General features: G+C 38.9%; 1 protein-coding gene across 1 annotated transcript in view; it reads left to right on the forward strand.

Moving 5' to 3' along the window:
- Positions 1-358: 358 nt before the first annotated feature.
- Slc7a11 (solute carrier family 7 member 11) overlaps positions 359-12,600 on the forward strand; it is a 75,877-nt gene continuing 63,635 nt past the window's right edge. Inside the window, exons 1-3 of the mRNA XM_052180558.1 lie at positions 359-1,005; positions 5,053-5,179; positions 8,631-8,746. Of these exons, the coding sequence (XP_052036518.1) occupies positions 729-1,005; positions 5,053-5,179; positions 8,631-8,746 (520 nt within the window). The 5' untranslated portion in view covers positions 359-728. The remainder of the gene's footprint in view (positions 1,006-5,052; positions 5,180-8,630; positions 8,747-12,600) is intronic.

The following is a 12,600-nucleotide window of genomic DNA, read 5'->3' on the forward strand; positions in this document are numbered from 1 at the left end:
ATTCTTCCGCACCCGGTAAAAGTTAAGAAGCAACTCCTTAAAACGAAGTAATTGTTTTCTGTTTCATTTTCCAATTTCTTTTCTCTCTGAGAGCGGAGCTGTTTAAAGTCACCGGGACAGTGTCCATTCCCTGTTCCCTGTTTACTTCTCCTGGATTGGCTAAGCCCCTCTTTAAGAGTAGGCTTTGTTCTGGGAAATGCTTTGGATCCTGTTGAGCAACACACACTGCTACTGTTAAAAAAAAAAAAAAAAAAAAGCTGAGTAATGTTGGCGCTTTCTCAAGCTGGAGCTTCCTCATGTGGCTGATGCAAACCTGGAGAATTTGCATCATCATGCAGCCCAGTAAGTTGGTGTGACAGGCAGTAGCTTAAATACGAGAGCCCTACGAGGAAGCTGAGCTGGTGTGTAATGATAGGGCAGCCGCTCCGGCTGCAGCTAACTCACAGCCCCGGTGGCACACAGGTGCTCCGAGGAGGAGTGAGGGAGTGAGAGGAGTAATTATAGAGTTAGTCGGGAAGGACGGCTGGAACACACCTCAGAGTTTTCACCTGTCGACACAATAGTGCAGAGCCAGTCCGTGACAGCAAAGGGGAAGACCCAACAGTCATCGGTCACCTCTAGGGAAACAAGTTGAAAGTTTTTTGTTTTGTTTTGTTTTGTTTTGTTTTTTTTCCCCCCGTTGTGTTTTCTTTCTCATCCACCCACCCCTCCTCTGGTGTGACACTACCATGGTCAGAAAGCCAGTTGTGGCCACCATCTCCAAAGGAGGTTACCTGCAGGGCAATGTGAGCAGCGGAAGGCTGCCCTCCATGGGGGACCAAGAGCCACCAAGGCAGAAGGTAGTTCTGAAAAAGAAGATCACTTTGCTGAGGGGGGTCTCCATCATCATCGGCACCGTCATCGGATCAGGCATCTTCATCTCCCCCAAGGGCATACTCCAGAACACGGGCAGCGTGGGCATGTCACTGGTTTTCTGGTCAGCCTGTGGAGTACTGTCACTTTTTGGTGAGTGAGTTTCTTCTCTGGGGGGGTGTGGCTGTGTGGCTCGCTGGGAAAGCAACCGGGTTCTTTCTGAGGAGTAAATGAATGGGCAAATACTACAGGAAATATTTGGAATTTTTTGTTGCTGTTGTTCAGGTATGTGCACTACCCAAACACACCTTCCACTGTTGGCACAAGACTGAACGCTCTCAGATTCCTTCCTGCAGGCTATACTCTCCTTTCCTGCCCGAGACAGACTCGGTCTTTGACTTTTTTTTTTTTTTTTTCTGGTTTGCTGAGAGCAAAACACTAACTTTGATGACCCAGAAAACCAAGCAAGCCTCCCCTGCAGAGGGCTTGGGTTTTGCGAGGCATGCTTAGAGCTTAGTTCTGGCAGCTGGCTCTCTGGAAGGAGCACCTGTGAGGTGCAGCCGGCGTGGCCTATTTACGCACAGAACTGAACGTTCAGAACAGCACAGCGTCGCAGGCCTTTTCTGAGCTAAACACATCGGTGGCACTCTTTGCCTTTTTAATATTTCTAATTCGTAGGCTTGTCCATTTCTAATATTATGCTTTCAAAAGGCCTTGGGAAGATACGTGTTTGATGTGACTCCCGTGTCTCTGTAAGCCATACAATGGCAAAGGCGTGAACTTTTTTTTCCTTTTTTTTTCTTACTACCTTTAAGAAAAGTTCTCATAATTTCTCAGTATTAGTTTGCAAGCTTCACCTGGGTGTCATCCTGGATCTGTTTTCTTCATCTGTATTTTACTGGACATCTGGGGAAACAGATACTTTCTCAACCCATTCAATGAAGTTCACCTGACCAGACCTGGTATTATTACGCTTATTACTTTTTCTCTTCAAAATTTATGTTTCTCTGGGTTGAGGGTTAATATTGCAAAGGAAATAATTTCTCCATGATCAGGAGGGCAAGTCAATATAAAACTCCCCCAAGTTCATTGTAAAGGTTACAAAAACCTGTGAATGATCAATTATTTTAAAATTTGATTTATATTATGGGGTAATACTTTGGTTCCAAAGTAGCCAACACTTAAAAGTTACTTTGTTAACCCAGAGCCAAGTTCGTCTGGGACCAAGTGCTAACTCTTGTCCTCTTCATTCTTTCAGCTCAGGTCTTGTGCTACTGATTGGGGAAAGTTTCCTACCACCGAGAGAACTCAAACATCTGTTTTTAGGAAGGGGGCATTTCAAATGATTTTGAAAGCAGTCTTGCTGTAGAAAGATCTATGAAGAGATTACTTTAAGAACCTAGAGAATGTGGTAACATCATTTACGTGAATAGATTATGCTTTATGAAATGTTTGGTGACTGCTGTCCCTTTTCTTCATTCTTTGGAGTAATAGAGTTATTAAAAACTTGAACAGAATCCTTATTATTAATATTAAAGTGGTTCTGACATATGTAGCTTCAGATAAGCAAGGAGAAACTCAATTGTTGATCTTAAATGACTGTGTACCCTCAGGCTTCAAGCATCTTACAGTACTTGATATATTTAGAATAAATCAATATCTAATCAGAAAAACTACAACCAGTTCCTTGAACTTTGCATACTTACACACAGGCAGCTCCCACTGTGTGATTTGATTTTCACACCCAATCAATGCTTATTCAGATGCTGTAAAATAAAATACTTGGAATGTTGAGCTAGTTAAAGGCACACTGACTTGTATTGCAAAAGTATGCTTTTGCATAAGTCTGCCACCTTTGTTGGAAGCTGAAGAAACTATGGAGCTAAGGGGTTGTGATGTAACCTGGAGTGGGCATTTGACTGCTAGCTTCAGAAATGTGCTCTCCTGTTACTGCTACTGGGAGCAAATTACTGGGAACATTTTCACACAAAGTCTTCACAAATATGCAAAGCAAGATACAAGGAGAAAATTCTTCTGTGATTAAAATTCTAGAACTTAAGGGTGTAAACATTTTCAAGTCAAGAATGTGGACCTAGATGGTCCCCAACTTAAGATGGTTCAGCCTATGATATATTTATTTTTAAATTTACAGTGGTAGATGATAGTAATTGGTTTATTCAATAAATTCTGTGAGATATCTTAACTGTTATAAAATGAACTTTTGTAGGATGAGGCTGTCTAGCTCCAGACCAGTGTGTAGGATGGTGCCTAGGCTATATGTGGTACATACAGTTCCTACTGACTGGTGTTTACAGTGTACCATGTTTTGGGGAGGCAAAGTCACCCCTCTGGGAGGGGAGCAGCATCTGTGTTTGGTTTATAACTTTTTTGAACAATGAGGTCAACACATGGTCTTTTACAGCCTGCTTTGAACTTCTTTTCATCTGGGCTCATAGTTATAGAACTTGGGACCTTTAAATGAAAATTCCATTCCCCCAGAACTCAATTTATACCTAGAGCAAAGCATACAGAAGTCTGGGCATTGATTCCCTGACAGTAAATTCCAAGGTCTTTAAGAGTCTTTCCAATAACAAGGTTATATCGGTTGCTTTTCTGGATAACCTACTAACAGGGTGACCATTATTTCCAAAAGAAATTTGTTAGTTGTCTTTAGGTCTAAGCTAATGAATACTTAAAGTAGCTATCTGTGACATCATCACTTTAGCATCTGGAGCATTGGAAAGCAATACAAATGCGTAGATTGTTCTTTTTGATGGAGTCCCATCTCAGAAGATGAGTCTGGGGTGTGGTTTTAGTGCCTTTTCTATTTTGTTCACTCTTTAAAAAAATTCTCCAGGTGGCCCTGACAAAAGTCATACTCACATTTCTGTACTTTTCCAAATTATAGTTATTTTGAGCATTGTATACGAGACACTACTGACCAGCAATTACCTTCCACATGTGGAGCCTCTTTAGTTGCTTGGACAGAAACCTTTGAGCACGAAGCAATGTAGACACAGGTGTTTGATTGATTGGTTGATTGATTAATTGACTTTTAGATGAAATTAAGATTTATTTTTCGTGTCCTTCCTAATTAACTATGAAGCAGTTGGTAAGTAAAGTAATATCCTGTGGTGTGTTTACTGTGTCAGAGTCAATCCCATCTGCGGTTCACTCTCTCACCTTTATACCCAGAATGCTTCTATGAGGTGAACATCCATTATTTTTTCACTTCAAAGGGTGTGTAACTTAGGGTTTGGGGAGTTTAAATATAACTTTCCAAATCTCATTTGAGTGTTATTTTTAAACACTCACATCTTAGTTTATAATTGATTTTCATTACATACATGACTGTAGATTATGGAATTTCTTTTTTTTAAAATAGTCGTTCTTTTAACGGCCTGGGTGTACATTTCAAAACCATCCATAATAACTGTTTCTAGGAACAGAAGAACTGAGTCAAGATTTATTTTGCTGACAAAGCATATTGCATCAATTAACTGAAGTCTCAACACAGCGTGTAGTCTCTTCTTTCCCAAAGAACAGATAATCTATACTTTGATTAGCCACAGAAACATTAGTTATTAAATTACCGTAGTGAGGTCAGTTTGAGTGAATACCTTGTCTTAGTATGAGGTGTTGTTGTTATTCAAATAATAGGTCAGCATCATTGGCCTCTGCCTTCACTTATCCCTCTGCCCTCTGGTTTCTGACCACACATGTTCCTAGGTACTATTTCAAACACAATTCCTTTCCTTACATTTTTTTCCAGTTAATTTTATTGGCTTTTATGTGTATGGTGTTTTGCTTCTGCACATACCTGGTGCCTAAGGAGGCCAGAGGAGGGCCTTGAATCCCTTGGAACTGGAAACACGGATGGTTCTGAGTCTCCATGTGGATTCTGGGAATTAAGTTTGGTTCTTCTACAAAAGAAGCCAGTGTTCTTAACTGCAGAGCCATCTTTCCAGTCCTGGGCATTTCTTTTTTTATTAGTACAAGGCAGGTCTCAAGTGTGAGGAAGTTAAAAGAGGAACTTGGTGGGTCTCAGTGATGAGATGATGTCTGTTCCCATTAAGAAGGGCATCCTGACCAAAGGAAGTTCCCACTGAGCATGCAACCCAAACAGTGTTGTGTGGATTCTATCACAAGACTACTTAATGCTCTGTCAATTTTGTGCCTTTTTATTATCACCTTTCACAGGAGCCCTGTCCTATGCTGAGCTGGGCACGAGCATAAAGAAATCTGGTGGTCATTACACATACATTCTGGAGGTCTTTGGCCCTTTGCTAGCTTTTGTTCGAGTCTGGGTGGAACTGCTCGTAATACGGTAAGGATATGAAAACAATTAAGGGACAATAAACATATTCATTTCATCACTTTCCTGAATCATCTTGACTGTTTTAACTAATTTACAAATTCGTGCCATGTGACTTTGTTGAAAAAAAAAGTACAGACCCTAAGGCATAGAAAAGTTTTCTTTAAACTCCAACTGTTTTTATAGATAATATGTGTTTCTAGAAAAGGCATTTATTTGAGATGCGGGGAAATCTTCAAAATTTTATTTGATAAATTATACCTTGGATTGACCAGACATAATTTAATGTGCAAGGAATTAGAGGCTTTTTTATTTATTTATTTATTTTTTATTTTTTTATTGTTGATTATGTCATCAAGACATTTAACTTTACTTTTATGACTAAGAAGTGTCTGTGCCAAATAACTTAGTGTATTATCAAGTTTTATGCTTTACAAATAATGAAAAAAATCAAGTTAACACAGCGTGAATGATTCATTTCCTCACATTAAACAAACTGGCGATCTGCAGTGGCAAAAATTGTTTGATTGTACTGCTGTAAGGCTCTGTTCCCCTTCCTGCTTCTTTTGGCACAGAATAGCGCCAAGTCACTCTGAATAGCAAGTTTCCCTCAACATTGTAAGGAGCCTGTGATGTCACATGTGCAGCTTGTGTCACAGGTGTTCTGCGCTTTAAAGGATATGACTTGCACTTTGTGCTTACATAGTTCATTAGAAATCATTAGGGAGCCTTGCTCTCCTGTAAACAGAAGACACAGTGAACTAAAATCTCAGCTAAGTTTTCATTCTGCCACTAACAGAAGTGACAAAGGCAGAGCTCTAAGTGTCTGCTAACAGGAACAATTGTTATGGTGTTAATAGCGAACTTCAGAGTCATGCAGGCTTCATTGGTGACAAGAGTTCTTTGTTGCTTAGAAAGTGCTAGTGTTAAATGATGATAAAAGGAGTTGTTTTTTTTTTTTCTTTTTTCTTTCCTAAGAGTTCTCTATCTGGGACATACTTCTGTACTTCTCTCTGTTATTACAATCATATGTACTCTTCAAAGTTTATTTTTGTATGGTGTAGACATGACACACACACACACACACACACACACACACACATATATATATATAATTTCTGGTTTAACCCTAATTTGTGGTGTCTCTTTCACCTCTTAATGTTTTAGTAGTTCTGAAAAACAAAAATGGCCTTTCATCTAACTTGACATTTAATTCATCGCCTTGTATTATAATACTTTAGCTGCCTATTAGTATTTTCCTATTAGAATTATAAGCATTTCAAGTATGTAAGAACAGGCCTTAAGCTTTTATGACCTTCAAACTATTTACATTGGTGCCCCATGTATTCTAGATACTAATTCTTTCTTAACAACTGCTAGGAAACCCAAGATTATGTTATTTTGAATGTAACATACACAGCATCAAAATAAGAACACTTCCATAGAATGCTGGTCTCTCAGGCTATTGGCTTCCCAGCCCGGTGTCTTTCAAGCTTCACGCTGTCTTCATCCATGCATTTGTGGTGTAACTTTACCCAACTGTTCAGTGTTGCTATGACCGCATGACCATCATTTGCAGTGGGCAGATATGGCACCCATTCATTAATTTATTCTTTGCACAAATTGCTGCTGAAAGGCAAACAGCAAGATAAAGAGATGTAAATTGAAAGGAACCACAATTCATGCTCCTAAACAGCTGATAATCAGATGCACCTTAATTTTGAAAGAACTATGGTATATGTTCTATGGTATATGTGTGTGCATGTATGCATGAGTGCAGGCATGTGTACAACCAAGTTACCTAAATAGATCCTAGAAGCATTTTGATACACCAGTGTTCTCTAGGATAGAGACAAAATGGCAAATTATATGAAGGACATGATTCCCTAGGATATAAATTCATTTCTTCTCATGATATCTAAATAGTAATATCTGTGATATCTAAATGCTCCTCATTAAAATTTCACTTCCTAATTAAATCAGTATTGTCAGAAATAATCTGCAAAACTAATCCAAGCAAAGTCACCCAACAAAACAAGACGGGGACTTTAACGTTGAGGTCACATAGTTACAGGGTGCTTGATTCCTATTGCGTTTCTATTGTACACAGGCTGTGCTTGTCATTGCACTGGGATAAAATTCTGTTTGGGATGGACACAGTGTTGTTTCCACAGACTTCAAAGTCAAGTAGAAGGACAGGGGGTGCAATCTGGGGTCACCTTAAGTAGAATTAAAACCCTACTGGGATAAGCAGTGCGGTGCTGTGTAAAAGGATGCATAGACAAGGGGCAGGTTGGAGTCACTTCTCTGGACCAAGAGTAAAACCAGATACTAAGTACAAAAAGTAGCTATTCGAAAGGCCCTGGGCACTCTTCCCCACTTGTTTCTCTCTTGCTCTTTCTCTGCTTTCATTCCCCCTCCCTCCCCATTCCATTCCCCCACCTCTCTCCATGCCTCTACTCCTCAACCATTCTACTCTTTCTTCTCTCTGTCTCTCTCTGTCTCTCTCTGTCTCTCTGTCTCTCTCTCTCCCTTTCTCTCTCTCTTTCTGCCTTTTTCTGCCTCTACTACCCTCTTAACCCCCCTCACCATGCCCTGAATAAACTCTATTCTATAAAAAAACTAAAAAAAGGAAAAGAAAGGGCTCTAGACTGAAGTGATTTAGTTCTTGTTCCTCGGAAGCTTGTATGTGCAAGGCATGTTTTAAGGATACTGAACTGATGCTACCAGATTTAGGTTTAGAAATCAAAGTCTTTCATAAATGATAGAGAACAGCAAAACATTCCCTTTGGAGGCAGGAGTCTCTGGGGAGAGAAGAAAGTTCCAGTGCCTGTGGTTTTGACTGGAGGTAGGAGATCAAGGTTGGAGGCAGGTAATATGGGCTGGTCTCTGGTGATCCAGGGATCAAGTCCAGGTGTTAACCACAAGAAGGAAGAGAAGCTGAAAGGGACTCTTGCTTGAGATGTTAAGCAATTTTGTGGATTTCCTTGTGTGTGTGGTAAGAATATGCCCTCATATTTAAGATGGAATGGAATATTCCCTTTTTCCCCTTGAAGAACTTAAGTGGGATGACTTATTGTCTGGGTTGCTATCTTCTCAGGCTGATTTTGTCTTTTTATTCTGTGGTTCTCTCTAAATAAAGATTCTTACGAAATTAAGACTACTCACTTGGCTTTGAAATTTCTTTTTTACAAGAAAATTAAGAATCATTGTTAAACACTTAGACATAGATTGGCATAAACATATATAACTACTAATTTTCAACAAAGAGTTTTTAAAACTAGCCCTTACTAGTGTAGACAATATTGCATTTGGAGTATATGGCCACTTAATGATATATGAAGCTCTAAATATGATAGACTTTCATGTTAAATATTTCCACATGTTAAGTACTAAGATCTAAAGATCAGCAAAAATGTTATTTATTGTTTCCTGTAGTTAACCTAAATATACTCTCTCCCAGCCCTGGAGCTACTGCTGTGATATCCTTGGCATTTGGACGCTACATCCTGGAACCATTTTTTATTCAATGTGAAATTCCTGAACTTGCAATCAAGCTCGTAACAGCTGTGGGCATCAGTGAGTATTACAGCTGTCAGAGAAAAGGAGAAAGAAATTAACAAAGTGATTAGAGCAAATTTTATTTAGAGTTTTTGCATGGTATCCCCCAAATTGTGGTGGGTTTTTTTTTTGTTTGTTGTTGGTTTTTCTTTGTTTATTTGTTTTTGTGCTTATAGTTTCCATTCTGTGTTGGAAAATACAGACAGGAACACAAGGTGTGAGGTGGCCTCTGCTATTGCAATGTATGCCGACTATATACAGGATCATCAGCTGCAATAGCTGATTTCTTAAAGCTAATCCAAGACTGCTTCCTTTGTAAAATATTAAATGGATTGTGTATCAGACGACACTGTTCAGGATGAAGAACTATTCTGAGGAATCATTTTTGTGTTGGAAATTACATTGCTTCAGTGATGTGTTTGAATTGTTACTCATGAATGGCCCTGGGGTTAAGTTTACATGCTGGGTGTATGTGTTGTGCTTGTGTAGTTTACAGTGATACTAGTTGTCACCCTTAGGGTTACCATTTTCTTTACCTATTTCCGGCTATGATGAGACTTTTTTTCTGGAGATTTGATAGTCAGTAGCTTTCAGCTACTCAGCTAGAAGATTTCTCTGTGGGCCACAAATTAGGAAGTTGTTCACTTTTTTAAAAATTATTAATTGGCATAGACTTTTTAGATGTTAAAGAAACAGGAAATGAAAAGAAGAACATGTACACGATTACATAGTGATACAGAGCTACATCTGATGGTCATTTCCTATAACATTCTGGAATCTCATGGAGTAGGACAATAATTGCTGATTGAACCGTTGTTGTCTGAATCTATATGATCATGGCTAACTACACTTAACTACCTCATAAATGCTCCACAGGAATAACTGAATTGCACACTCAGGAAGGCTGCTTAGAGAGTCGCTTCACAGTGGCGTACTAGACTACCACAAAGATTCTGTTTTGACAACAGATGGCCCAGGGGCTAGTCTCTAATAATGTGCTAGTGATTCTACATAAAAACATCTCTGGTCTGACACGGATGTCTGAACTAAATAGCTGAATCCTAAACACACAATTATTCTGTGATATCTCTAGAAAGACAAAGAAAATGACTCAACATAGACATTTTGGAGTTCTGGGCAGTTAAAATTCCACAGACCTAGGAACACCTAGGTACAAAATGACCTCACTTCCTCTGCACCTCAGTATTCTCCTGAGATAATTATTCCAATGTTGTGGAGGCTGTGAGACTTCAGTCATAAATAGAATACTTGTGATGATGACTGCAACTTATTAAGAATGCAGGGCTAGTGATGAATACTTATATTTCTGTGGAGAAATGTCACCAGAATTCCCCTGAGACCAGGGACCTCCACAAGGCTACATCTCTAGTCCTTCCCCAGTGCTTAGTTTGCCCGTTTGTGCTTAGTAACTATCTGTTACTGATTGACCTTATATGAAGACTAAGGGTTTTCTTTTTACTGTAGTAGAAGTACTTGTAGTTTGTGACCCGTGAAACTGAAGTTTTAGGTGGCGTCAATACTCAGGAAGAAGGGAGATTAGTGGTTGAAAGATATAGTCTGCTAGACAAGATGTTTGAACTGGCGCCAGGAGCTTTTGTGTGCTGAATCATCTCACACGATGGTTATAGGTCCCTGGAGACCTACAACCTGGAGTTGGAATAAAGTGTCCTGGTTTCTTGGTTATGTGATTTGGGGCTGTTAAACTTATTTATGCTTCTATTTTATTGATTTATAAAATGCCTATAAAATAGCAATGTATCATGAATGACTATAGAGATATAAAATTATATCAGAGTCTTAAGATTTTGGAAAGTCCTACCAAGAACATGGAAAGTCCTTGATGACTCTGATGGTGCACACTAAAGGGTTGGACTAATAGCCATTTTTACATCTGCCATATTCTCTTTCTCCAAAGAGACCACATTACACCACAGTTGTCTTATGAAGACTAAGAAGAGAAAAGGAGTATTTTAAAGAACTCCGTAGACTAGCAATACATGTTACTAGCTAAAAGGCATAATCACCAAAGATTTTAAAGTAACCCCTGATATGAAGATATTTACAAAGCCACCTATTTTTACCTGCTTTGATCAATACATTAGATGAATAATGAAGATATTTTTGTATCTTTATCTTTGAAAGACTCTCTTTTTAAGCCCACTTTTTTTTAGCCTTTTAAAAGGAGCCATTAGTATTTTATGAAGTTCAAAATGTTAGGTCCCCCCAATAAACCTTTAAAACAATTGCAAGAAAGACTGACTAAGCTGTGCTCAGGCTCACACATTGCAGGTTGGTGGAGGCCTGGGTAGAGCAGAGCCCAGAGGCTTGGTGGAACATTTGTCTCCTCCTATTTCTGTCACTAGCTATAATATTAGTTTGTAAATTCTGATACAAGCTACAGATCCTGTTCAGGGAACGAGTTCCTAAATTCAGAAGTACTGAAAGAGAAACAGGAGTATTCTCATGTCTCAGCGGGAAGGAATTTAAGGCAATGGATTAATTGGAGAAGTCAAATGGCCTTTAAGAGGAATTTAGCTTTAATGGAACAACTGGGCGGGGGTGGGGGGTGGGAAGGGGGTGATGGAGAAAGAGAAACTTACCTGGGGGCAAATCTCTCACATACTTGATTCTTCAAAGTGAATATAGGTGGTGTTTTGCCTGTTACAGGAAAAGGTTGTGGAGATGTAGAAAGTAAGAGTTTAATTGCATAAATTACTTCCCTGACTTCCTTGAGGGAATGAGGAATTTAAGTCTCTAGTTTTAGTGTAGAAAAAGGTCAAACTTCAAAAGAGTTTCAAATTTTGTACAATATTAACAAACCATTTGAAAGATGATAGTAGAGTGGGGGGAGGATTTATCTTAATTCTAATTTACCTACATTTTTCAAAGAACCCCTCTTCTGGCCAATGATCAGCATGAGACACTTGTGTTTATCCAAAATTTGGTCCCTTTTTGTAAAAATATTAGGCATGTCAAAGTGTAACTGGAAAATCTTATAAGTTGACTTTGGTTTATGTCCCTAAGTCCAATGCTGACATGGTCAATAACCTCTAGGGAAGTTAACATGCTACATGACTCTTATAGTTTGAAGGAACAGAGACATATATTCAGTATTTAATATGTCAGGTCTATTGTTCTGGTCTCTAAAGCTGAACCCTAAAGAATCATATTCTCAAGAATAATATGAACCTTAAAGAAAAGTATTCTCAAGTGGAATAGTAAAAAAATGCTTTCTTCTTGTGTTGTGACATCTACCCATGTCATTCCTCAGCACATCTTTCTGGGTCTCTCTCATATCCTTTGCTGGTTAACTTTATAGCAATGCAGTCATATTGCACAGCATTAACCTTTGTGGGAGTAATCGAGAGGAACAAAGAAAATGGTGATTATATATCATTGTGAAAAATAGCTACGGGCTGAAGAGATGGATCAGTAACGTGTCGGCTAAGCAAGCATAAAGACCTACCTTCAGCCTGTAATCCCAGGACTAGAACATTAGAGATTGGAAGACCTTAACAACCAAGTTAGTGAGCTCTGGGTTCATTAAAAGATCCTATCTCCAAAATAACATAGAGAACAACTGAGAAAGATAGTCAACATCTGACTCTGGCCTCTTAATGTCTGTACACACATGCACACCTGCATGCACTGTGCAAACACAAGAATACACATACACACAGAGAAAGACAAATTCAAATCCACTCAGCCAACTCTACAAATACATTTCTGTTGTTTCTGTTTTCCTGGAACCTTCAAATTATATTGAAAATATATGATTAGTCTGTGTTGGCAGTTCAATCATAGTGTGTGTGTGTGTGTGTGTGTGTGTGTCTTTAAATCTGAAGCTTAGG

This window comes from Apodemus sylvaticus, chromosome 4 (genome assembly GCF_947179515.1).
Source record: "Apodemus sylvaticus chromosome 4, mApoSyl1.1, whole genome shotgun sequence".
Taxonomy (NCBI): Eukaryota; Metazoa; Chordata; class Mammalia; order Rodentia; family Muridae; genus Apodemus; species Apodemus sylvaticus.